Source organism: Sapajus apella, unplaced genomic scaffold, assembly GCF_009761245.1.
Source record: "Sapajus apella isolate SASKATOON/1434 unplaced genomic scaffold, GSC_monkey_1.0 scaffold52, whole genome shotgun sequence".
Taxonomy (NCBI): Eukaryota; Metazoa; Chordata; class Mammalia; order Primates; family Cebidae; genus Sapajus; species Sapajus apella.
In genome coordinates this window covers 13,860,369-13,887,730 of record NW_022436992.1, presented here as the reverse complement: position 1 = coordinate 13,887,730, position 27,362 = coordinate 13,860,369, and the positions used below count along the sequence as shown (strand labels likewise).

At 49.8% G+C, this 27,362-nt stretch overlaps 1 protein-coding gene across 7 annotated transcripts in view; it reads right to left on the bottom strand.

Moving 5' to 3' along the window:
• Positions 1–2,360: 2,360 nt before the first annotated feature.
• Positions 2,361–27,362, bottom strand: part of PAX8 (paired box 8) — a 59,050-nt gene continuing 34,048 nt past the window's right edge. For 4 of the 7 annotated variants that reach the window (XM_032243644.1, XM_032243645.1, XM_032243641.1 and 1 more), the window contains 8 exons: positions 26,452–26,540; positions 25,941–26,063; positions 25,482–25,657; positions 20,659–20,779; positions 20,034–20,240; positions 12,054–12,155; positions 5,069–5,155; positions 2,361–3,606 (listed from right to left, as the gene is read on the bottom strand). In XM_032243644.1, the coding sequence (XP_032099535.1) occupies positions 3,530–3,606; positions 5,069–5,155; positions 12,054–12,155; positions 20,034–20,240; positions 20,659–20,779; positions 25,482–25,657; positions 25,941–26,063; positions 26,452–26,540 (982 nt within the window). In that variant the 3' untranslated portion in view covers positions 2,361–3,529. Of the gene's footprint in view, positions 3,607–5,068; positions 5,156–12,053; positions 12,156–20,033; positions 20,241–20,658; positions 20,780–25,481; positions 25,658–25,940; positions 26,064–26,451; positions 26,541–27,362 lie in introns of those variants that run through there. The other 3 variants (XM_032243646.1, XM_032243647.1, XM_032243648.1) reach the window with 2 other exon arrangements.

Below are 27,362 nucleotides of genomic sequence, written 5' to 3'. Positions count from 1 at the left end.
CTGAAGTTGTCCTCAGGGTTGAGTGTGTGTTTGGCACATACAAGGCAGAAGATATATGTTTCTTAGTTACAACTCATGGCAAGAATGTTGGGGAAGTGAGAGAAGGTGCAACAAGGGGAGGGGTTGGAATCGGCCTGGGGGCTGGCTTGTAGGTGAGGACTCGCAGTTCTGCTGACTCTACCCCTGGAATTTTGCGGTAGAGAGTACAGGGTCAGCAATTCTGCTCATCTGGTGGGACCCGGGCAGGGTTCCAGCTGTCCCCTCTCCTAGCAAGAAACCCACTGCCCTGCCCAGGTTGGTTGGTCCACATGAATTTCCTGCAAGCTCCTAGCCCCCTGGGCTGGCCTGGCCTGTGCTAGAACCTGAGGAATAGGGGGAGTGAAGGTAATGGACCAGGGAGACGTTCAGGGCAAACTGCCTGGGAAGCTCAGGTGGTCTCTTTACATGAGCAGTAAAGGGAATATTCCAGGGGGAAGGGATGGGACCTTAGTGCCCTCAATGCCTCAGGAATGTTTTGGGTCCATGCCTCATCCCCAGTTCTCCTACCAAGACACATATTACCCCCAGAGGGCCCCTGACTCCCTTGCACCATAAAGCAACCCCCCTTCACCTGCGACCACCTGCAGATGCCGGCCTCACTCCTCCAGGTGAAAGTGGCTCCTCAGCCAATCCACAAAGCCCCCTACGTATCCTCTCTGTCCTTGTCACACCCTTCTTCATTGTGTCACCCCATGTGCCAGCCTGATTCCTCCCAACACCACCCCAAATGCTGGGGCACTTTGAATTGTCTGTCTTTCACCCAATACATAAATGACCCTATTTTCTGAGCCCCAAAAGGGGAACCATGGTTTGACCATGGGCAGAATATTGGATAGGTACTAGCCAAGGCCTACTGCATGGGGCCACATCCCACAGTGACCCAACACCCACTCCAAGCAGAGCATCCTGGCAAGTCCAGCTCACCTCAGGGAAAGAAGGGTGAGTTTTAAACCACAGTCACCTTAGCCAAAGCACAGCCCACGCTCCTTTGCTGGTTGTGAGTTGGAAAGTGTCTGCTTGGGGTACAGATTGTCACCAGAGGGGTTGTGGCTGCGAATGCAGGGGATCGCTGTACAGGCTCACTGGGATGCTGTACATCTCAAAGTGATTCTTGGGTAGGGAGCACTTGGATCCCAGAGGTTTGAGCTCAGGAAGACTCTCAGATATCATAGATTCGGAGTCTCACTGCTGAGGGAAGTCCTGCCATTGAAAAAACAGCCGCATCTCGGACCCCCTCCGAAGACATGGATTTTCTTCCTGGTCCCCCTCCCATGCCATCCAGGACAGCATCCCTAACCTCTCTCTGGGAGGCCTAAGGAGGTAAGATCCCTGCCTCCCAGCCTCTGTTCTCGCAGCCCTGGAGTCCCTGGGCCCCTTCCACCCCGACTCAACCCCAGCGTTGTCTGTCCAGCTCTCCACATTCACCTGGGCATGCCAGCTGCAGGCCCCTGCCCCCTTGTTCCAGCTGGGTCCCACACGGAGAGGGTCCATGTGAATACCAGATAGCTCCCTGGAGCGCAGAGTCCAAGCTGTCACATTGCATTTCCCAAGTTTCCTGGAGGGGGCTGTCCTAAAGTCCTAAGTCTCTACAGCCTCGCTCACTGTGTCCGGGCCCCACCACACTGTATCTCTCCATTCAGTCAGGTCAAATCTTTAGCAAATCAAAAGAACTGAAATCCCCAGTGGCAACTCCAGAACCTCCCTTGGGTCTAGAACTCTTTGGCGTCCCTGATGACTCTGGGGTTTTGGGTAAAAGTGCTGGACTTAGAGTAAGAGGACTTGGTTGAATCTACTACTTCTCATCTTGGGCAAGTCATTTCACTTTTTTCAGAACGTCAGTTTCCAGTTTCCTCAATATGTAAAATGAGGCTGTATGTAAAACAGGGCTAATTTCAACTTAACTCCTATGAAGCCCTCTATACTGTGCCTGGCACACAGGAGAGCCCCGTCTTCTCTCTCCCTTCAGAGCTGTTTATGCAGGCTCTAGTCATGGCTATTCCCGGATCCTTCACCAATCCACCCTGCTGATTCTCTGGTTTCTTGTTAATAACAACAGCTACTTTTTGTGGGGAGTCTATGATCGGCTTGACATTGTGCCCTCTTTGCATTTACTGAGTGTTGAAGAACTTGGGATGAGTGAGGTACCCCTCGTTCAACATCAATTAAAGGCAGAGGGAGAAGGCCAAGCCAGGGCTCTGGGGCATTAGATGGTCCCCTCCAACCCACGGCCCCAAAGTGACTTTGTCAACTACTCAACTCTAATGTTCTTGGGAGAAAGCCCGGCCCTGAGGTGTCTCCTTTCCCAGCCAACCCCAAAGCCCGAGATGAAGAGCAATGGTTTATTGAGTCATGTGGCAATGGCAGGTTGTCTTTAAAAATGAAAGAAGCATCAAGGAGAGAAGCCCCACGTGGCAGAGAGACATTTCAGAGGCCAAAGTCTGAGGGTGGAAAGAAGGAAGCTTGACCCAAACAAAGTTTCATTTACAGTATATACAGTCAGGCCTTGGGGGCAGGAGCTGCCGGAGAGCAGAGCAGAAAGGGACCCTCTATTGCTGGCTTCAGGCGGTGCCTTGGGTCTCTTCAGTAGCTGGTGGTCGTGAGCTGCAGGAAGCCCTCTTGGCTTGGCAGGAGCTGTTGGGATGGGGAGCGGGTTCCCTGCGATTCTGCCTTGCTCTGCTCTGGGTGCAGCTGCACACCACACCTCACCTCGAAGCGGCCCAGGCCCTGTGGAATGTCTGTTTTAAGCTGCCTGGGGCTGGTGTGGCTAATGGTAGCTGCCAAGGGGATGCCCCACTGCTGGAGGACCTGGGGTGGGGCTGCACATTCACAGCAGCAGGCAAAAGAGGTCAGCTGACAGCCTGGTGGAATTTCTGAGGGACTCGCCCCAGCCCTTAGCCCATGCCCAAGAGGGAGGTGTAGAAAGAACCAAGCAAGTGGAGTGGATAAGGAGGACAGCGAGAGCCTCAGTGTGGAGCAGGTGGGAGGCTGAGGGAGGTGACTCCCCGGGTGGTGGGTTAGGAGAGCCTCCGCTCCAGGCTGTGACTTGTGGGCTGGAGGGAAGTGCTTACAGTCCATAACTGCTAGAGTTGTGTTAATAATGGAGCCATGGAGGTGCCCTGTGCACTCCTTGGGCCCAGGCAGGAGCCATTTGCCATCCCCTCAAGTTCCTCGGCTATTCCTTCTTCTCTCCTTTGGTGGGCACCGGCTGGGGCTAAATTTCTTCTTCAATGTGTCTTTTTCAGCATGGCATGGTTCTCTTTCCCGGGGACTCCTGCCCCTCATTAAGGAGTCTTGGAGGACAGTTTGGCCTTCTCCAAGGTCATCCTGTCTTTCATGGTTCATTAAATTAACCATGTAGGGAGTGTGCCGCAATGCTGGATTTGTGGTTATTTTTCATGTAATAAATAAAGATTCCTTTGTGTGACTCTCTGGGGCCTGTCCCAGGCCAAGTCCTCCTGTTTCTCAGTCGCTCCCACTGTCCCCATGGCAACTACAGATGGTCAAAGGCCGTGGCAGTGGTGGGTGGCGCGCTCGGCCTCGATGTGGAACTGTAATAATATGGGGAACCTGGACACATTAAAAAAAAATAACAACAACACTGCTGGTCAGAAAGGAAAATTGCACCATAGCCTTCCCTGCATCTGCTGACCTTTAAGACAACACAAGTTAATCATTCATTTTTCTGGTCTATCTGATCATCAAAGATTAACTCCTCTCCAGCCCTATTTCCTCCTTCTCTGGCCTCACCTTTGAGTTTCTGGCCAGAATGAGAACAGTGGCTTCTTGCCCCTTCCCCCTATGGCTGCTTTGACCTTCAACACCCTCGTTGCAGGGAGAGAGCAATAGAAAACAATTGCATGTGGAACCCCAAAGAATCAAGTGCACTGAGGGGTCATCAGGATCCTCCCTCGCCTTGCCCAAACAGTGCCAGGACAGAGAGTCTTCTCTCTTAAGATCCAGGAGGATTAGATGCAGAGGGGTCAAAGGGATCTGGGCTTGAGGGCCCATAAGGTGAGGCTCTGCACACCTGTAGGATGGGCTGCCTGGGGAGACTCAGTGGGAAGGTACCTGAACCCTGACATGTCTGAATGCTCTGGTCTTTTGTGGCTAAATTGAATGGAAAGGTGGGTTGGAGGTGAACTCATCTGGCAAACACGGCCCAGGTCTGCCACCTTCCAAGTTATTTTTGGAATACAAGAAAGTAATTGGAAGAGAGGGGGTCTTGGGGTATGGATGGTTCCTAGCCTGCAGTGGTGCCTGTGAGGTCAGCCATCCTTGGGTCACTGATTCTGCCTGGCTCAGGTTTGCTCTGACACCCACGAGGTCACCATTCAGGGAGGCTCTAGTGAGATCACTCAAGTATCCCATTGGCGGAACTTTGCTTTGCTGAAAAACTTCTCTTCCCAGTCCAGGACCCCAGGACAAGGGAGGGGTGAAGAGAAGCCTGTGAGCTCACTGAAGCTCAGTCTCTGGACCTCGACCCTGAATGCGATCTGCATCTCAAGCTAAATATGGGGAATGTAGTGGAACAAAGGATTTTTGCGTAAGGGTTTGGTGCTGACTGATGAGTATTTGTGAGCCAGTTAGATGGCTGATGGGGGCGACAGTCCCAGGAAGGAGGGCAGTTGCATTCTGGCAGGGTGACCTGCGCCAGTGTCTGCACTGTGGGGCTGTAAGCTGCCCGAGAGGGAGGAGGTCCTCTCCTAGGCTTTTCTCAAGTCCTCCTCTGCCCACCCCTTCAAGGCCTGAGCCCTGAATCTCACACAAAACAAAGATTTGAAAGACATGGCCTTGAGAAGCAGGAGGGAAACCAGTGTCTGGGAGTCTATGGACTTCTGGCCCTCTTTCCCCAAACAATGAGGTACACTGCCCCCCCTGCTGCCTTCTTCCATTACAAACAACACCATCTCCCAGACCCTCTGTATAATCTGAGGCCTCCCAGCTTTTGGGTGACTTTTGACCCACCCTTGCCACCCACCACACCATCCATCCTGCCCAGCAGAAGGCCTGGGCGGCCCCAGGCACTTACTCAGCAAGCTGGAGTTGGGGAAGCGCCAGGCCTCGCTGTAGGCGGAGTAGGGGGTGTGGCCATAGGCATTGCCAGAGTATTCACTTCCTGTTGGAGGCACACAGGAGAGAGGCCTGTGAGGTGAAGTGCACCAATGTGGGGCTGGGGCATGGGGAGGTCGGCAGGGCTGGCAGTGGGCAAGCTCAGGAACGGTGGGGGTATAGCTGGAGCCAGGAGCAGGGACAGTGGAGCTCAGAAGAGCCCTCTGTCATCCCTTTGGGAACCCATCAGCCTGGGTACCCTGGGGCAGTGTCCTTTTCCATAGGTATTGGAGGCACTGCCTTGACACACTACAGCCCTCCCAGGAGGCCCAGAAGGTAGATGTTATAAGTATCCCCATTTTACAGATGGAGAAACTGAGGCTCTGAGATCTGCAGAAGCTCCCAGAGCTGGAGGGTTTGGTGGAACTCCAAAACTGGGCTGTGACTCTAGGGCCCGGGGACTAACTGCTCCTTCTACTGCTGCCTGGACTTCCTGCAGAAGGGCTCTTCTGGGAGGGCCCCACAGCAAGGGTATGTGGCTAGAGGGAAAGAGGAAATCTGTCTATATGAACCTTTTAGCCTCCCTAGGTATGATTATGTTGAGTATGTGTGTGTGCATGGGCGGTGAGAGGAGGTGTGAGGGCTAAGGATGGGAGAGGAGGGAGAGCCCCGGAGGGCACCCACCTTCCGGGAAGCTGTGTCCTGAGACTTGGAGTAGTTTGTTGTCCCATCCCGAGTCTGCCACTTTAAGCAAACTCAGCACATAAATTTACACAAAGTAAATCAGATCATCTCCTCCTATTAATGGATTCTTGACTTTTCCAAAGGAATTCTTTATGGAAGAAATTACTTAAGAATTCCCTTACATAACAAAAAAAAAGTCAAGCTGACCACCACAGCTACTACTGGTGCTTGGTGTAGAGCTTAAAGTTTGTAAGGCGCTTTCCCACACACTATGATCTTTTATTCTCACAGTTAACTCTAATGAGGTACTCATGGATACTACCAATTTATAGAAAAGGAAACTGGAGTGCAGCATGATTAAGTAGTTTTCCTCAAATCACATTGTTGTTAAATTTCTGAGCAGAACTCAACCTTAGGGCTCTTGACGCTAAATTGCAGGTAATCCCTTTATTCATTTATGAGATGATTCCATTTACAAAGTTAGATTCCTGCCAATCCTGAGACCCAATGAATGTCTACCCAGCCTTTCAGAAACCCATATACGATTGTGAGCTACATCTCTTCTGTGGTTCTGAGTCTCCTTCCCAGACTCTCTGGAGGGGTTGCTCGAAACTCCTTGACCCTAGAGCCGACCTGTCTAGAGTCAAATCCACACTTCCCATTTCCTGGTCGTGTAAGCTTGGACAAGTCACTTAGCTTCGCTGAGTGAGTGACTTAAAGGTGAGCCTTGGTTTCCTCATCTGTAAAGCGGGCCAAATAATTATCCCTATCTTATTTGGTTTAATGAGAACTAAATGAGAAAATATGTATTAAATGCTTAGCACCACCCTTCAAATATACACACAGTGCTCAATAAATGTAAGCTTCTATTATTTTCTCATTAAACAGGTGGGAAAATGAAGTTCAATGGAGGCTTAAATCAGTCATCCAACCTTAAATCAGTCATCTAGTCTTAAGGCCTGGATTACGGTTAATGGGAGCTGCTTTATTGCCAGACAAATAGGCATTTATACAGGAAGAAGAGAGAGATGAAGAGGAGGAGCCTGAAGCAGAGAAAGGCTTTGGATCCTTTCCTTGCCTAGGAAGTCAATGACAGGCTAAGGACACAGTAAGGAAGTTTCTTAGGGGCAGAGACTAAGTCTAATGTAGATCAAGCAAAAAATACGGGTAAAAGAAGGAAGGGAGTAAAGAAGGAAAAAAGCAAAGAAAAAAACTTAATAAATAATCTAATCTAAACATCTATTTAACAGACGAAAAACTAAGAAACAACTTAATCTAAACATCTATTTAGCAGATAACACATCCGTTACTTAGAGAAGGAAAGACATTTGCCCAAGACCATGTGTTCAGTGAAAGCCTGAACTAGAACCCTGGCCCCGTCCTTCCACACTGGTGCTCTCTTGCATCTCACAGTGCAAACTGCCCCCTGTTTAGTCCAGGTCTCCCTGGTTTCACCCAATTCTCTATTGGCTGCATAGCAAGGGCCCTCGAACCTTGGCGAACCCCTACCCCATGGTGAACACAGCAAGCTCTAAAGGACAAGGGAGAGAGGTGGAAAACATGATGTGTTTACCTTCTCATTTTGTCATTCACTCATGCATTCACTCACTCACCCACTTATTTATGTATTTAACTACCATTTACCGAGCACCTCATTCACATGGAACCTGGGGCAGGGGATGGGGCTCAGTAGGTAGTGTACACCTGGGTGTGGCATCTTCCCGTCACCTGATGTGCCTACTTGCTTGCAGTTACAGCAGATGAAACGTCTCTGCCCCCGATGAAAGGCCAACCCTGCCTCTGTGTTCTGCATCAAGGATTTGGTCCCTTCAACAATCTCATTTTCTTTTTCATCAGTCTCTCCCTTCACCCTGCAGACATGCTCTGCTATCTTCTATCTTTAAAAATCCCCTTCCTACCCCACATTCCTCTCTAGCTACCAGTGCCTTTCTCTGTCCCGATCTCTGCCTTCACCTTCTTATCCCTTCCCACACGCTAGCTCTGATCCCTTCAAATCCCCACAGTCTCTAATTCCATCATTCCAATGGTCACTTCTGTATCCACAATTCCCTTAACTTTTTAGCTCATCCCTCTCTCCATGCCTTTGGGCTTGTGACGCCCAGTCTTCTGTTTGTTTTGTAACTCAGTTTTCTTTCCTACTCATTCTCCTTGCCATTCCTTCTCTGTTAAAGCTCTAAATCATTTTAAAGAACCCCAGGCTTGGTTTCTAGCAGTCTTGTCTAATCCGTTGGCATTAAATGACAGCTTTGTGCAATGGCTGAAGTTTATACTCTGGTCAGGACTCTTTGCTGGCTTCAGACATACATGATGTGCCTACTAACTTACTAAAACTGGATATTTAGTAGGCATCTCAATCCTAACATGGCCCAAAAAACTCTTGATTTCCACTTGCCCTCTACTACATAACTTCCCCTCCTGGTCTCCCACATATATACTTGCCACCACCATCCATGCCCAAACCTACAGGTGATCCTTGTTTCCTCCATTTCCTTATCCTGACAGCCAATCCACCAGCAAGGCTTGCTGGCTTTTCATCCAAAATATATTTCCAGGGTCTCTTTTTTCCTCCTCCACTGCCAATTTCCTAGCTCAAACCACTGTCATTTCTTGCAAGAACTATTGCAACTGTCCCCTAACTGGTCTTTGTGCTTTCTCTCTTGACTATCTACAGTTCATTTCCCCAGAGATCAGAGTGGCCTCTTCAAACTTGACCCAGCCATTACCAATTATGTGCTACCTGCTAAGCTAGTTCCTGCCTTAGGCCCTTTGCTCTTGCTGTCCTTTCGGGCCAGGGATGGTCTGTCCCAGTTTACCACTTGGCTGGTCATTTTGAACACCTTCTCAGAGAGGCCTCCCCTGACAACCCAATCTAAAGTAGTTATCTCCTTACCCTGTGTATCTTTATTACATCATCCCATTTGATTGTCTTCACAGACAATAAATTATTATGTTTATACATTCAATGACTTATTTACTGTCCATTTCTCTTCACCATTAGGTTGTAAGCTCCAAGAATAAAGGAATCTGACTTATTCATGTCTGTATCCCAAGCATCCCATATAATAGACCTTCAATCAGTATTTGTTAAGAGAAAAAAGTGGTGAATGGATGGAAGGATGCAAGGATGAATGAAAGCGTGAATGATTGAAGGACTGATGATGAAAGGATGGACGGGTGAAAAGATGGATGGAAAGATGGATAGATAAAAGGATGTATAGAAAGATGGATAGATTAATGGAAGAATAGATTGAAAGTGGGATGAAAAGATGGATGTATGAGAGGATGGATGGGTGGAAGGATGGATGATGAAAGCATTGATGAATAGATTGATTAAAGGATAGTTATATGAAAAGATGAATGGATAAATGAATATGGATGGAAAATAAAAGGATTGATGGAAAGATGGATGGATGGAAAGAGATGATAGATAACTGGAAAGACAGATGAATTAAAAGATGGATGGAGGAGCCAGGCGCAGTGGCTCATGCCTGTAATCCCAGTACTTTAGGAAGCTGAGGTGGGCGGATTGCCTGAGGTCAGGAGTTCGAGACCAACCTGGCTAACATGGTGAAACCCCATCTCTACTAAAAATACAAAATTTAGCCAGGCATGGTGGCAAGTGTCTGTAGTCTCAGCTACTCAGGAAGAGGCTAAGACAGGAGAATTGCTTGAATCCAGGAGGTGGAGGTTGCAGTGAGCTGAGATTGCACCACTACACTCCAGCCTGGGTGACACAGCAAGACTCCATCTCCGAAAAAAAAAAAAAAAAAAAAAAAAAGATGGAAGGATAGATGGGAATGGGAAAATGCATGGATGTGTAGAAAAATGTATGGGAAGATGAAAGAGTGGAAAGGAAGATAGATGACAGGATGGATCCAGATATCTGGAGCTTCTGGTTCTTCTCTAGAACTGGTTGAAAATCATTGACTGTGTTAATGGAGCCAGAACAAAAAATAAGGTAAGGTAAGGTAAGGTAAGGTAAGGTAAGATAAGATAAGATAAGATAAGATAAGATAAAAGAGAAACAGAAGGCAAACAGACTAGGGAAATCTGTTCTAGCCCTTTTCCTGTGCTGCTGTCTTGAGGCTTGTGTTTTAATTTCTGGTATGGTAGGAGACAGTATGGTGTAGTGGAAAGAGTCTTAGACTTGAAATTGAAAGGCCTGTGTTTGCATAATTCAACCACTTAGTATGACTATGACCCTGAGCACACCACTTTGCTTTTGTTTCAGTTTCCTTATCCATAAAACTGGGATAGTATCAGCCTCTCAGTCTCACGGTCAGGGTAAAATTAGAAATAAAGTTATATGTATTTGAATGGCCAGACATGCAGAAGTGCAGAACAAGCAATCACTTCTTCCTTCCACAACAGATTGTTGAATGTCTTTGGCATGCCTTGCTTTGAATATTTATCATGTACCTAACATGCATGCGATAGATGCTCAATGAAAGCTTATTCACTTTAATTGCAGGAATCCCCATTCAGTCAACTGGGAGATTGCAGGCAGTGGTAAGAGATGGACATATAATTTTTCCACAAAAAATTCTTTAAGAAATCATTTGTGCAGTGCTGTTCCTAGGAACCAAGTGATTCATTTAAATAGTACTGTATTTTCTAAAAACTGATTTCATGGAACTTACTGGAAGCCCAACCACAGTGTAGGGCAAGATCCCTCCTTTGTGGATTTCACTTGCAGTCAATGTCCTAGCTGTGCTATTTTTTTCTTTTTCACAGCATTCACTCAGGATTCTTTCTGGAAACAACCTGGGGGACTTTGATGAGAGGCCCACGCTTTCCAGCTTCCTCACAGGTCAGACTCTGGGCCCCAGGAACCCCTTGCCCTGGGCCTGCCCTCAGGGAATGATTCAAAATTAAGAAAAAAGCCTTGTGCTTTATGTTTCTTCCTCCTCCTCTAAGCAGGCGGCAGGGGAAGGTGGAGGGGTTGGAAGGGGAATCAGGGGAGCCGACTGGAGCCTGGGATTTTGATTGAGAGGCCCCATTATCCACACTCTTAAAAAAATAACCGAATCTTTTCCTTTTTTATCTTGACCAATCTCATTTCACGCTCCAGAAGAGGAAGGGAGGGAGGGAGGGAGTCCGGGGCCAGGAGGGAGAGAGGAGTCAGTATTCTGTATTTTCAACGCTGCATTAAGCACATCGCCACGGTAACCAGGCAGCAACAAGTGCCAGCTCAGCAGGTTCCCAGGGAGCACAGAGCCTTTTTCCCTCCCTCCCTCTCTCCCTCCCTTCCCTCTGCCCAGGAGATCCCAGCCCACCTGCCTCTGCATAGGGTGCTCAGAGTGGGTGGCTGGCAAAGATTAACTCCTTCCAGGGAGGAAGGGAAGCAGGCCTGGGTAAATATGCCAAGTCTCTGGGGTCAGAGCTAGAGAGGCTGGCCTAGGACTGGCATGGGGGTCACAGATGCCTTGAGTTCAGAGCTCTTTCCAGAAACTCCAGGTCCCAGGCCTTTCTGACCAGTGAAAATGGCTCTATTATGCTTCCTCCATCACAAAGTCTTTCCTATATGGCTCCTAAAAATTTGAGACTTGCTCAGAGAAACTCCCATTATCTTCATTTGTCCAGAATTGTCAACTTGAATCATCATTGGATGATGAGTGGCAGACAAAGAAACCCAAATGACTGGCAGGCAGGTTCCAGGACAGTCCAAATGAGGATGGAATGCTACTCCAGGCTCATCTCATCGTCTATAGAACTCTGAGAGTACCTAGAACCCAGGTCCTATCCATGCAGGGTTGAGTGAGAGTGATGTGAAGCATATATTTCATCATTATCCTCATCAATACCCTTCAGATTCAGATTTTACAGAAGCAGAAAACTGGGATTCATCAGATTTAAATCACTGGGAGACCAGCTCTGCTTGACGGCAAGGCTCATCTTCCACTCAGTGTTTTGGGGCCCTTAGAGCATTCTACCTTTATGCCCACTGATTCACTGGAAGAAGTGGTGGAGCTTGGATTTGAACATACGTCTGTCTCAGCCCCTCCCTTTTCATCATGGAGGGTAATGTGGCAGACCTGAGAAGAAGGAGACCGAGCTGGGGCAGGTTAAATAGGGAGTCAAGACTGCACTGGGACATTGTCTCCAGGCATTTACAAGAAGATGCCTCCTTCAGTCCATCCTTCAATGCCCTTCGGGAAGTCTATGAATAGGGGACAGTATGCCTCTTGCCCCTCGTGTTCCCACCTTGCTCCAACACTTCCTCTTTGCAATACTCCCCCTCCTGCCGGCCCTCTCCTTACCTGCCACCATGCCTGCGATGGCAGAGGAGGCATAGCTGCCCTGTCCGCTTGTGGGGATGTGGGGTGGGTATCCGGGCAGCGTGGGCCCCACCATCTCTCGCCCTGGAAAAGTACAGTGAAGAGTCATCAGTTGAACCATGGGGGCTTCTATATGTATCATCTCACTCTCCTGAGGCTCTCCTCCTCCATGCCATTCCCACCCTCTCCACAGCCATTCCCCAAATCCACTTTCTCTTGCCCCCCTCCTCCCCTGAGCCCAAGTTCTTGTTACCTCTGTCTGGTCTTCTGCAGGACAGAGGCTCCACCATGCAGGGAGCACTTACTACTGCAGTCTCACATTGTTTCCTGTTCTCCATTGGTTTTATTTAAGTGACTGTTATCTCATGAACCCACAAGAATGTCCTGGTATTGGAGGCTGAGGCTATGTCATCTGTTCTTTGTTATCCCCCACAGCAGCCAGCAGAGCAGTGGGTACAGCTGGCCTCTGTAAGTACATTTGAGGTCCCTTGACTTAGAGCTCATCCCTTTTATCCTGGCTCTGAGGAGAACTAAGAACAAGACTCTATGAAAGCATGGCATGTATGTGGCGCACTGACCCATCACTATTTTGGGGAGGACCTGTGACAGACATTACTGTCACATAATCAACCACTATAACATTTCCCATTGAGTAGAGGGGGCCTTCCAAGTAGATGCAATCTGTCAGAGTTGTAAGGGACAGGAAACTGATGGGCTAACCCTGACCTAGAAGGAAATGTGGCTGAGATATTTAGCTTTTACATCACCATGAGCCACATATCTGTCAATTCTATTTTGAAAAGAACCATTTTTGGCAAAACAAACACCAATCTCTCTGTTTATCTATAGCTTGTGGGTCACACTCCCACCTTGGTGACACCAAGTCAGCTCTATAAAGACCTCATTTCCTGGCTCTGCTTCTCCTCTACATTGAGAAATCACTTTCCCATTTTGGAGACCCCAGCTGACCTGGTGACCATCTCCCCCATCTACCATACATAACAATAAACATAAACATAACCCCTTGCTCCTGCCCCTCTTCTGTTGCTCCTGTGTCCTGCAGGCCCCAACCAGACTCTCCTTCACCCCAAGATTCTTGGCAAGGTGACAATACATCCTGGTTTGCCAAGGTGTACCCAGATGATGACCATTATCCCAGCATATTTATTAATAATGCCCATTTCACTTTCAAAATGTTCCAGTTGGGTTAATGAATTGTGTGCTCATCCTAGCTCTTGGTGATGTTTACAGAGTTTCTCAGTCTCAGTGATATTGGCATGTTAGGCTGCACAATTCCTCGCTGTAGGAGGCTGTCCTGTGCACTGTAGGATGTTTAGCAGCATTTCTGGCCTCCATTCAGTAGATACTAGCAGCAGTTTTCACCCAGGGTGACAACAAAAATGTCTCCAGACATTGCCATATGTCCCCAGCAGGAGGTAGTAGGGGCAAAATTGCTCCTGGCTAAGAACCATTGTGTTGGGCTATGACTGTTTTCCCCAAATGCCTTCTACCTCTTCCATTCTGGGGGCTACTTTTTCCTCCCAGCACTTATGTGAGACCCTGTTAACCAATTTACCAAATTCATCTCTTCTATGGCACTGCTTGTTCAACTTTCTGCCTATCAGACCCCCCCCAGGTCCTTCATACCTCAGCCCCTTCAAGGGGTGCCTGGTCATGACAGAAGGGAAGGCCCCATGACATCCTGTAAGTAGCTAATTCTACAGTGATTACCTCCTCCTTATCTCTCTTTCTGAGGATTCCCCAGACAATGTTCATTCACCAAATACCTATTGAGTAAGTACTACATTCTAGGCACTTTTCTAAGCACTTGGGTATATGGCAGAAAGCCAGAATGCTAAATTAGCAAGGCCAGGCACCAAATCAAGAAGGGACATAGGCTGGGATAGGCATTTGGAGCCAAAGCCCAAGGGGTCAATGAACAAGACCAGGCACACTTCCTCTAGAGGGCAGGGCCTGGGAATCAGGGGGCCTGGGTTTCTTATACTGCTTCTGTGGCTAGCTTTCTGAGTGCCCTTAGATAAGCCTCATGTGTGCCCCAAGACTCAGTTTCTTCATATGCAAAATGGGAAAAAATAATATAGGCTTAGGCACCTTATTATAATTTCTATGAGGTTATCTGTAGAATTCAGAGCCAGGGTTTCATGCTACAGGTGGACATGGATTAGTGCAATGGACATATTGTAGAAATGGTTATATGCCAATGAACTCCTATAGAATAAAGAGCCATCAGTGTTTACTGTTTAAAACTGTGCAAACGTTTTGGCAAGCCTGAACACCACCTTCTAATTTGTTTGACTATTCCTGCAGTGTCCAGCTGTGCTTAGCATGGGACCAAATGGGGTGAAACTCACTAGAATTCTACAGGGGGGTCTCAGTTCACCTGACACAAGGCCATCAAGGGAAAAAATAAAGTACTGGAAACACAGGAGGGGAAAAGAGAATTTTAAGATATTTAGATGTAGACGGAGAAATATACAGAAGCTATACTGAGACGAAATCTGAGCTTTCTGTGAAGAAGAATACAACACAATAGATCCTTAAACTCAGCTCCCTTGGCTCTCAGATGAAGCACTGGCTAGGCAAGAGGGTAAGAATGATAGGAAGTCTGTGAGAGCAGGAGCACATGGCGTGGATAGGTGGTGAAGGGAGAGCGATGGAAGAGGGTGGTGGCTGATTCAGGCCTGCTTCCTTCTTTTCTCTTCCCTCCCTACCTACTTCCTCCTCTGTGAGAGAGAAAGAGAAAGGGAACTCTAGATCCAGGCCGGACCCTGGATGAAGGACAGCACTTCATTCTCTGAAACACATCTTCCTGCCTGTCACATAAGGAACTAGTTTAGATTTCAGCTTGTAAACTGGATTCAGCTGACTACTTGATTGACCGGTAGGGGCTTCCTGGCACCTGGTATTGAGAAGGATTCTGAGGCACCCGTGTCTGCCATGATGGGGGGTTGGGGGGGACAGTGGGAGGTGGTCTTGGCTCCAGGTGACCTGTTTGCTGGTGCTGGCCTTGTGCCCTGCAGGGTGCTTCTGGCCTGGCAGCTGTGGCCCTGCACTCCCCTCCCCCCACCTCATCCTGTCCCCTCCCTTTCCACTACCTGAGCCTAGCAGAGTAGCAGGCAGCGTTCCAGTGTGCATACTTCCTTACAACACAGCTGAATGTGGTCCAAGGTGCCCCCATGAGGCTCCACCGCATGAGAACTAGCCCCCACGTTGCTCTCACAAATGGAATTCATCAGTCTTACTCCTCTGTATTCTAAGATTTTAATCTTCATCTCCCCTCAGTCACCTATTGTCTTCCCAATGGGGTAGAGGTTTCTGAATCAAACATTAGAACAGACGCCTAAGGCTTCCTCCCACGAAAGCTGGTCTTCCTGAAAAGACTGGTAAGACTTTCTTCAGGACGGCTGTCACCCAGACTGTGGGACCATAAACTCTCCCAACAGCCCTGCAAAACTCTTTGCTCCAATTGCTTAAATGCATAGTTTCTTCCAAAAAGCCAAGAGCCTTGCAAGCCTTCTTAGAAACAAAACCACAGAAGCCATGACGTGGAAACATTCCATCATGGCCTAACCATGCCCTCTTATCTACTTCTCTGTTTTTAAGACTCTTCATCATAAAATATCCCTGCTGTGAATTCCATCTCCTCTACACCCAGGTATCCTTCCAATGTGGTCCTATTTTTAAGAAGTGGACATAAAACACAGGCTGATGTTGACTGGTTATGGAGTGGAGCTCTCTAAGAAAACGCTAGCTGCCCCCACCCCTTGAAATATTGGTAAATATTCTAAGTATTGGTAGAGACCAGGATCAGAAAGCTATTGCCTGGAGGAATTCAGAGGGTAGAGGTGATTTCAGACTATTTTATTCACCCCCTTTGAAGTCTGCCCTCCATATAACCCCTTTTCAATTCCTTATCTTGTTCTGATAGCAAGGAGAATTTATGGCAACCCAGAAATCTCTTTGGCAGTACTAAATATAATTTTGTACAAAAGGATGGAGGAGGGGAATGGACTCTTTGATGATAAAACCTAACTTAGAGCTTTCCTTTGAGTTGAGCTGGAGTCAGTCCCAGAGCAGCTGGGACCAGGATGGCCTCGACATTGCTGTCTTGGCCAGTGTGTTGGGACTCCAGACTGGGGTTTCCAAAGGGAACTGGCAGCAATGTTAGTGGCAATCTTGCTATTCCCCAAACGCTGCTACTTCCTTTTTCTTGGCTGACTGGGGACAAGCTGAGACTCAGGAGGATAGTCACTCTGGAAATCACAGTGTCAGAGCCACGGGGCCGAAAGAAGTGGCTCAGAGAGAAACCGTGAAGCAGGTAAAGGAGTCGCAGGAGATGGCAGCGAGGGTCCTTGGGAGTCACTCAGAGGGCGTGGAAGGTTCACGCAGGTTAAAGTGGAGCTGATTATGCGACGAAATCTCACTGGGTCCTCCCTCCTCTCCCCTGGTCTGCAGTGTTACCTAGGAATATTGTGGCCTCTGCTTGCCTGCCTGCCTTCCTTCCTTTCTCCCTCCCTCCCTTCCTCCCTCCCTCCCTCCCTCCCTTTCTCCCTTTCTCTTTTTCTTTCCTTTTCTTTTTTTCTTTCTTTTGAGATGGAGTTTCGCTCTCGTTGCCCAAGCTAGAGTGCAATGGAGGAATCTTGGCTCACCGCAACCTCCATCTCCTGGGTTCAAGCAATTCTCCAGCCTCTGCCTCCCGAGTACCTGGGATTACAGGCATGCGCCACCATGCCCAGCTAATTTTGTATTTTTAGTAGACACGAGGTTTCTTCATGTTGGTCAGGCTGGTATTGAACTCCTGACCTCAAATGATTCACCCGACTTGGCCTCCAAAAGTGCTGGGATTACCTCCTTCTCTTTCTTTCAAATTCACCTCTTCTTCCCTTGGGTAGGTCTTCAGCCTCCTGTGCTCTTGGAACCATTCCCTTCCTAACCTTCTCCCACCCCGTCATGTCCTCCCAGTCCTCTCACCATGGCTGAGCCACATGTTAGATATTGAGGTCCGGTCTTTACCAGAGGCCTCAGGTGGACAGCCTGTAAGCAGCTCCAGGACAACACTCTGAGCTCAGCATGGGCACCAGCCATCCCCCGGCTTGTGCCTGATCCACTTTCTGACTTGCTTCCTACTCTTGGCCATCTGCCTGGATCCCAGTTCCTACAAGCCTAGCACTCCTCACTCTTCAGAGCCACTGCCTCTGTGTTGAATTGTCAACCCTCGGGCTAGGGGGCTCTGTAACCAGCCAGCAACCTTCGAAGTGCTCACACCTGCACTTCAGCATCATCTGGGCCTGGGTTGAGGGCCACCTGCCTGACAGACATGCCGGTGCTGCAGATTTGGCTGCCGGCTTCCTGCTGCCTCCATGACCACCAGGTGTCTGCTGCCAGCTGCTTTGTCCCATGGATTGGGTGACCTCTCAGTCCTGCAGTTGGCCTGGAGAGTGGGTATGGCTACTACATTAACAGCTGACAGTAGTTGGAAGCATCACCTCTGACTGCATGTTGATAGGGGATGCTTATAGCTCTAACAGGATGACAGGGAGGGGACAAAGTGTGAGGGCTTTGGGAGCAGGGAGTTTGCCCTGGGCTGTTCCAATTACACTTAGACAACAGCCTACGTCTGCACTCTGATGCTTCTATCCGCTGCCTTCCAGCCACCCTACATCCTTCCCTCTACTTCAGCTGGTCCTGCCAAGCCTCTCTGTGACTTGCACAGCAACTGCTCCCCATCATCATGAGTACCACCATACCCTCACCCCTTGCCTGCTCCACAACCATCCCCAGCCTTGGCCCACCATTCTCAGGAGATATTCAGGCTTGTGTATCTCCCTGTAACTGATGTGAGCCTCTTCTGCTCACCCCCTCCCCTCCCTTCCCCTCCCCTCTCCTCCCCTCTCCTTCCCTTCCCTCCCCTCCCCTCCCCTCCCTTCTTTTTCCCTTCCCTCCCCCATTCCCATTTTCTCTGGCTGACATAATTTTACTCAGCTCACAGATTTTTCTCCTCTAATCACTTTGGTCAAAACAAATGACCCATCTCTGCTGACTTCACCCTCTTGAATTCCTGAACTCTGCGTCAACATTTTCTTCCTTGCTTTAGACCCTTAAACACCATCTCTCTGCTCGCATACTAGGTGTCCATCTCTTCTAAGAAAACTCCTCACATTAGGTGCAGGGATGCACAGAGGAAAAAAAAGAAAAAAACAACCCAGGTGCCAGACAGACAGAAAATGTAGAGCCAGTTATAAAAAAAGGGTCCATGGACTTGTATCACATGATCTTGTGGTTTCTCTGGGCTGGTAGAGGTCTTGCTCTTCTGGGGCAGTGGTTTTCAAGTTCAAAGGCCTTCTACGGGCAGGGGCCCCCTTCTAAAAGAGAGTTCTTCAGGGGTCTGGTGAGGATACATGGCTTCTGTAAAAGGCTTCATTTCAAGAGATCATTGAGAGGCCCAGGTTTGAAACCACTGGTCCCAGATATACTGTCTGACTCTGGGCTGCCTCTGTGACACGTCTCCTACACCCACCCCCACACTGGTCTCTGCTGTAGCATCTCAAGGTCATTGGGGTAGAGGGGTGTGGGAGGTAAGGAGGCATTTACTCTGTCACTAAATAACCACACTCCTTGGAGACAATGGCAATATTAAAGAGATTCCTCCAAAGCTGAACTGAGAGCTAGCCAGCTTCCTCCCTTGGTCCTGGGCCCCCACTGGGCCCACAACTAAAATAGTTCTATCCCTGTGGAAGCCCTTGAGGTATCTGAAGACCACACAGGTCTCTACTCCCTACTTTCACTGCATCTCAGGCCCTCTCTAGCCCAAGCCAAGCACTTGACTCTCAGCCATTCCTCAGGCCCTGGCTGGATGGGCAAAGGTCCTTCTGCCAGGGGGGTCCCAGCTCCCCTTGAGGTCTGACTTATGGAGTGCAGGCCCAGGCCTCGGCCAGCTGCACATGGTGGTTCCACCCAGAGACCTTGGCAGGGACCTTTTCCTCCCTGGGCCGGTTTCCTCATCAGCATAAGCGGTTTGCTCTAGAGGCTCCCTCAGGTGCTTCCAGCTTTATTTATTTGTATGTTTTAATTTTTTGAGATGGAGTCTTGCTCTGTTACCTAGGCTGGAGTGCAATGGTGTGACCCTGGCACATCACAACTTTTGCTTCCTGGGTCAAGCAATTTTCCTGCCCCAGCCTCCCCAGTAGCTGGTATTACAGGTGCCTGCAACCACACCCTGCTAACTTTTTGTATTTTAGTAGAGACGGGGTTTCACCGTCTTGGCCAGGCTGGTCTTGAACTCTTGACCTCGTGATTCACCTGCCTCAGCCTCCCAAAGTGCTGGGATTACAGGCATGAGCCCCCATGCCCAGCCGGTGCTTCCAGCTTTAAATATTTTGAGGCAGTTGAGGTTCCTGATGGGAAGTCTGCCACCCCTCCACTCTCAAGTTGCAGAATCACTGAATTGATCGTATTTAACAGATATCTGACTGTCATCCCGGTGACACTGTTAAGCTAGATATGAAGATAGCTACGTCACAGAAACACAGCTGGGTCTGACCCTTGGCCTTTTTAGAAATTTGATCCAGAAACTGGCTCCAAGGCCAAAGCCTTTTTCCCTCCAAAATGTTCATTTTTCCTTCTATTTATTTATGTGTTTACCAAGACCAAGTGTCCCTGTGTTACAGCACCTGGCTCCCGGCCTTAGGGTCCCTGCTCTTCCGTGGGGTTTTGGGGTGGTGTATCCCACTCCCTGGCACTCCCAGAGCATCCGCCCCTTCCGAGCGTGTCTTCGCCGTCACGGAGAACCTCACGTTGGCATCTCCAAAAGTGGTGGAGGAATTAGGGAATAGGGTGGTGGTGGACGTGATTGGGGCCAGAGAGGGGGCTGGTGGTCGGCCCTGAGGACCCCCCTCCCACCCACCTCAATGCCTGCATGGCCCCGGGACCTCCCTGTCGTACCTGAGAGGAGGGCCTGGCCCGTGAACTGCCCGTACACGGAGGCAGCATGGGGAAAGGCATTGAAGGGCGGGACCGAGGCACCGGCTGGGACCCCGGAGCCGACTTGCTGCAGATCCAAAAAGGCGGAGCTAGATAAAGAGGAAGGGGTGGAGCTAGAACTGGACACCTCGGGGGTTTCCTGCTTTATGGCGAAGGGTGAATGAGGATCTGCCGGAGGGAGGGAGACAACAAGGAGAGAGGGGTGTGAGATGACGGGGCGGGAACATGCACAAACCAAGCCATGAGATGTGGAGGGTGCGGGCGGGGCGCGGGGCAGGCAGGCCCGGCTGCTGTCAGGGTCTGGGCTGGGGGCCCACGAGGTGTGGTGGAGGGGCGGGAAGAGAGAAGCTCGACCTCCCTGCTGTGCTTCTGCTGTGAAATGGAGAGACTGGGAAGGAGTGTGTGTGCCCGCCTTTCCCGCAGGAGGGAGTGTGGAGACCCAGGAGCGGCCTAGGGCTGGCCCAGCCAGCACAGCCCACCTCTCCTCTCCAGGCCAGGCCCCACATGCCTTGCGCCTGCCAGCCAGCCAGCCAAGCTCTGCCGTCCCCCGCCCTCCACCTGGCCAGGGAGACTCCGGGCGTCATACCTGCCACCACGGGGTAGGTCTGGTGAGTCGAGAGGTTGCGCCCCAAGGGCGTGTTGGAAGGGGTCAGGGTGGCCTTCCCGTCGTCCAGGGTGCTGTTGAGCAAGGGCAGTGGGTAGAGGCCCTGGGGAGCAAAGAGAAGTCAGCGCACAGAGATGATGCAGGCTGGCCTTCCTGCAGACCCTCAGCCTGTCTTAGCACTTGACCACCTTCATCTCCCCAGGAGATTTCCTCGTCATTCCCTTCTTCCTTTACATTATCAACTCCACTCAGCACATTTCGTTTGTCCTCATTGTCCTCCCGCATCCCTGGGCTTCAAGGCCAGCTGGTGGCATGGGTGCCCAGGCGTGGGATAGAGGGTCTCTGCCAGAGGATCACACTCTGGCTGGATGGCTGGTCTCCTTCTTTGTTCACCACACTGTTGAGACCCACAGAGTACCGGATGGTGCCAAGGACCCGAGCAGTCTCTGACTGGACTGTTCAGGGTGCTCCCATCTGTTAATTTAGTCTTCCCCAGATAGGGAACCCAGGCACAGAGGTTTAAGAAACGTGTCCCACTTCCATATGGGGCAAAGACAGGAGTCAGACTCAAGGGATCCGAATGCCTCTCCTCTAAACCACTGTCCTAAACTGGGTGACATAAGGGCCACCTCTTATAATTGCAAAGAGTTTTCATCAGAGCTTTGCCTCTGTTGTCCTGGTGGAGTCCCCCAGCAGCCCTGTGACATGGGCGAGTAATACTATGTCTGTTTTTTATATGTGGAGCCTAGAGCTCAGAGAGGTACATGGCCCAGTTTTGTGTAATGAACTGGGACTAAACCCAGGATTTTGGCTGTGGACCCAGGTGCTTTACCCACCATGTGGATTTCTTCTTTTCTCTCTCCACATCCAAACAAATAGAAGTTCAGCTTGAAAATGATATTTAGAGTTGTTTTTGTTGGAAACACTCTTTATCAAGCACCTAAGACCTCATTTTAGATGCCTTCCCTTGCCAGGAGCACAGCTATAGCCTTAGGTACTCCTTCCAAAAAGAACTTGTTTAACTAAAGGCAAATGTACCTCATCCTCACCATGGCCTCCACCTACCAGGGAGATAGCACAGAAAAAAGAACACACCCATTTTCCACATACCATCATGCACGTCACATACCCGCTACGTGAGATGTGCAAAGCTGAAATCAGGGAATGCTCAGTGGTTACATAACAGTGCCACGAAAAGCAATTGTTTTCAGTGATTTCCATGGAGCTGGGTTCTGCAAAGATCCACAGCATTTTCCGGTTGCACGCTGGGCACTTTTGGAAGCTACAGTCAATTCTGGAGGCCACCAGGGCACCATTAGCACATAGCAGCAATTACTGACTAAATGGTGTTCTGGTTCCATGCCTTCCGAGGGGGCCCACTTAGAGGCAGGGTGGAGTTGCTTAGGGCCTTGCTTTTTTTTTTTTTTGAGACAAAGTTTCACTCTTGTTGCCCAAGCTGAAGTGCAATGGCGCAATCTCAGCTCACTGCAACCTCTGCCTCCCTAGTTCAAGCGATTTTCCTGCCTCAGCCTCCCGATTAGCTGGGATTACAAGCATGGGTCACCACACCTGGCTAATTTTTTGTATATTTAGTAGATATGGGGTTTAAACATGTTGGCCAGGCTGGTCTTGAACTCCTGACCTCGTGATCCACCCACCTCAGCCTCCCAAAGTGCTGGGTTTACAGGTGTGAGCCACCGTGCCAAGCCAGGGCCTGGCTTAATGAAATTGAACAAAATACCTAATTTCTAGAGTGTATGAAGAGTTTAAAATGCTTTATGGATGTGTTGTTTTGACAGCAAAATATCTACTCAGAATCCTACAGCTATTTCAAAATCCAAGTAACTTAGTGAAAAAAGAATTTAAAAAAAAACCTGTACTGTATAGTCAAACCCTTTGGTGATTTTCTATTCAATGGCTGAAAAATCCCAGTGATTATTGGGCTTTTTAACTGGAATTGAACTTGAATTGGGGCAGAGCAGTACAGTGCTTCAGAACTTCAGCGAGTCTGAGCCCTGGTTCTGCAATGACCTGCCAAATAGCTTTAGTCTTCTTGACTGCTCTGAAGCTTAATTTTTCACCTGTATAGGAATCATAGACTCTATGAGGCTGATGTAGGCATTACATGACATTTTATATTCTTATATAAAGTGCTTAGCACTGAATACTTGGTGACAACAGATACCCAGTGAGAGTTATCATAGATACTATTTCAGAATCATGTGAAGAGTCAGACCACATTTTTGATTTCTGTCAATAAACCGATATTCATATTCTGTTGATTTTTAAAATATATTTGTAAAATAGGGAAACAGAGCTGTATGGACTTCTAGCTATGTTTTTTAGATGGAGTCTCACTCTGTCACCCAGGCCGGAGTGTAGTGGCACAATCTCAGCTCATTGCAACCTCTGCCTCCCGGTTTCAAGTGATTCTCCTGCCTCAGCCTCCTGAATAGCTGGGATTACAGGTGCACGCCACCAGGCCTGGCTAACTTTTGTATTTTTAGTAGAGATTTTGCCATGTTAGCCAGGCTTGTCTCGAACTCCTGACCTCAGGTGATCCACCCACCCTGGTCTTCCAAAGTGCTGGGACTACAGGTGTGAGCCACCATGCCCGGTCCCCCACTTGTTGATTTTACAGAAAAGATGGCTATGTTACAACCTGTCCTAAGGTTAGGTGTGAGTATTTCTGCTTCTTTCTTGGCTCCCCGAGACAGAGGGTCTTCCTGTGCCCAGGTGAGAGAGCACAGAGTGTTACTTTGGCAGCACAGTCAGTCACCGGAGGTGGGAAAAACAAAGGCCAGGCAGGACATGAGGGGCCTTTGCACTGGCTGGTTCTCCCTGCTCTTTACCGCCCTCCAGGTAAATGACTGGGTGAGTCACAATTGACCGAGGGGTAGTGAATAATTTGTGGACACTGCTGGACCTCAGTCTCCTCATCTGAAAGATGAGTGGTTGGAGAAGTTTAATGGTTTTCAAATGCTTTTTTTTTTTCAGTCTCCAAATAAGAACTTACATAGACGCACCGTATCTGAAGCAGGTGACAGCGGACTAGTCTGAATGAAACAAGGGTTGGCAGGCCTAAGCTCCAAAGCCTGCTTCCCCAAGCTCTCCTTGTCTTCCCTGGCCTTGGATTATCTCCACAAAACTGGACTAGGTGGTCACAGAGGTCCCTGCAAGCTCAAAGACTCTCTCATTCCAGGATCCCTCATGTTCATATGCCAGCATGGCATAGGGGCGTTTTGTAGCCAAGTAGGGTCCTTTGGAGGGCTTAGGGATGGAGCCAGGAAATGGCTCTGGGACTCAGTGGGTGTCCAGAGTCTCATCAGCAGGGTTTCTTTACTTTCACTGGGCGGCTGGTGCCTGCACACTGAGTTTTGCAGGCTTGCTCTCACAAAGCGAGCTTCTTGCAGGCCTCCCCACTGCAGCCCCCTTTCCTTCCTGGACCTGTGTGCTGACTCGTGGGTGAGCACCCAGCCTCTCTCACTGGCTGCTGACGGCCAGCTTTTTCTGCACCCTCGTGGTTGCCACAATCAAAGCTGATAAAATCGCTGATGCAGATTGCTTGCCCAGCTGCGAGTGCTGGCATGGGGCCAGCAGCCCAGACGGTCATTGGAAGTGGTTGGGCTGGTTATTGGCATCATCTCCATTGTACTACCCAGTTCTTAAAGGCATATGGGCTTGCCTCACTCCTGCAGCAGATGACGGCATGAGCAAAGAGGGGCAACAGACACCACCCTGAAGACACTCCTCATCTGGTTGACTTGGTGGGGTTAAGGGGAGAGAAGATGTGACAACCGGGGACTGAGAGCTCGATGGTTCTGCCAGAGCTGGAGTGTTTGTTGGCCTTGGGGGTGGGACCTCTCACATCTCTGTCAGCTTTTCACAGAAGCCAACCTGTTATGATCCATTTCACCTGTCCTGAGCACTAGCAAGAAAAATTCCCTGTAGCTTGTGATTTATTGTTTTGGATTTCTCAACTCATTCATTTGTTCATTCATTCACTGTACCATTACTGTCTGTTATTTAGGGGGGCACAATGGTAGGTGCTGGGAATAAAAACGACGTTTCATGTTTCGTGAGGCTTCCCTGTCCTTAAGGAGTCTGCGTGTCTTTGTACCTCTCTGTCTGCTAGATTATTAAGTGACACTGTGAGAGGCTACTGAGAGCAGCACGTGGGACATGCAGAAGTACAAGAGGCAGGAGAGATGATTCATGTCGGAGGGGCAGGGGAGGACTCACAGAGAGGGTGATATTTGAGCTGAGTCATGAAGGCCAGTGGTATTTTTCCATGCAGAGAAGTGGGAGGAAAGGCATTCTGTGCGGAGGGCACACGGCGTGCGAAGGCAGAGAGGTGTGAGCAAGGGTGGCCTGCTCAGGGCCATGAGTAATGCAAGAGCATGGGGTGTGCAGGGTGAGTGGCCGAAGGTGGGGCTAGGAAGGTGACTGAGGTCATTGTGTGGAGGCTTCATGCTGCTGCTTCGGAGTTGTGGAAGCCGACCTTGAGATCTGGGGAAGACGCTGATGGCAAGAGATGGCATCATCAGGTTGTGCTGCCCTCCCTGAAAGGTCCAGGCTCAACAGTTTAGGGTGAAGGAAACCATGAGGGTTATAAAGAGAGGAAGATACCAGGGCATCTGGTGAAATAAAGCAAGTGTCAGGCTTGGAGTTGCATGAGGCATGTGCCCTGAGCCCATTGATGCAGCTTCCAGCTACTTTGGTGGCGAAGCGTAGGCTCATTTGGAGAGCACACCTTGCTCTGGCTCCTGCCCGCCCTGCTCACCTCCCAGGGCCCAGCTTCTCACCTGCTCGCCTTTGGTGTGGCTGGGGGAGGCATAGGCCTCCGAGTAGTGCTGCCGCTCAAATGGGCACTCGAGCGGCTCGAGGTGGTGCTGGCTGAAGGCGTCCGTGCGAAGGTGCTTTCGGGGTCCACTGCTGCTGCTCTGTGAGTCAATGCTCAGCCGGCAGCTATCCTGGTCACCTGGTACCCCCAGGGCAGGAAGAAAGCTTTTAGGGGACCTATCTACTCATCTCCTAGCCCAAAGCAGAGGACTGACTCCAAGCTGACCCACTGTGGAGAGAGAAAAAGGGCCAGCCACCTGGGCTCAGGAGCCTTGGCCAGCTGAGGGACAGAACAAGTGACAGTCTCATGCAGAGCCCCTACAAAGTCCCATGCCATATGTGGAAGGGCTTCTGTCCCCCTCAAAGCCTGAGCAAACTGCCCTCGTGCACCCCCAACTGCCATCCTGTCCCCCAGCACTCACTGTCATCCATTTTCCTCTTGTCACCGCCAGGCTGAGCGATCCCCAGGAGCCCATTGATGGAGTAGGTGGAGCCCAGGGAATCCGACTGGGGTGACTCCGGGGGAGTTACAGCTGAGCTGGGGACTGCGGTGGGGGGAGAGGGAGAGGGTCAGGGGGTGGAAGTGACACCACTCACAGCCCCTGCTGCCGCTGCGGAGGAGGCAGCAAACCGAGCCATGGACTAAGTCCTGGAGGGGCTCAGGTCCTTCCTCCAGGGGGCCTGCTGGCGGAAGGGGTTCTTGGTGTCAGAGCTGTCTCAAGTGTTTGCACCTCTCCATAGTTCAGTGAATCTGCCCTGGGAACAGGCCAGGCTTTGTTGCAATGGCACAGCTCAGGCACATGGGTTTGTGAGTAGTGCTGTGCACGGCTATGTCTGTGTGGGTATGTCTGTGTGTGCTCTGTGTATATATGGGTACGCCAAAGGGGAGGTGTACAGGGGGATGTGTGTGCACCCAGGTCCCTCAGCACTCACTCAGCGTGTGTCCGGGGCTCAGGGACTTGGTGGCCACACAGCTATCCATAGGGAGGTTGAATGGTTGCTGCACTTTGGTCCGGATGATTCTGTGATGAAGAGAAGAAAGGCCGTGAGAGAGAAGAAGGGAAAAGAACTCATGGCTGCCCCAGACCCAGTTGCTTTTTGACACCTCTCTTGGGTATCTTAAAGACACCTGAAACTCAACTGTCCACCATCAAGCCCGTGACCTTACTCTGTAAGCCTGTTCTCCCCAGTTGTCCGCATTTCATGATTGGTACCATCAGTCACTCGAGGCCAAAGTACAGATGGGGCTTAACATCTGCCTCCCTCCCTTTCCTATCAAACCCATCATTGAGTTCTGTGGTTTGACCTTGTGAACCTCACCAACGCTGACCCTCTCTGCCTCTCTCCATCAGCACCTTAGTGCATGCCATCACCAGCCTTCCAGGGTCACTCACTGGCCCACCCCCATCCCCTCTTGACCCTTTGTAAGTGATTCTCCCTACTGCAGTCAGAGTGGACTTTCTGAAATGCAGGTTGGCCACCTGCTTAAAATCGGCCAAGAGCTTCCCATTGCTTTATGGCCAAAGGCAAGAAGTATAACACAGCCCCCAGCCTCTGAAAGGCCACCTCTGCTGACATCTTCAATTTCAGCCTGCCTCATGCTCCCCTGCTCTTTACTGGCTGTCTTTTCTATCCTTCCTTCCTTCCTTCCTTCCTTCCTTCCTTCCTTCCTTCCTTCCCTCTCTCTTTTCTACCTTCCTTCCTTCCTTTCTTCTTTCCATCTTTCCCTCTCCCTCCCTCCCTCCCTCCCTCCCTTCTTTCTTTCTTTCTTTCTTTCTTTCTTTCTTTCTTTCTTTCCTTTCTTTCCTTTCTTTCCTTTCTTTCCTTTCTTTCTTTCTTCTTTC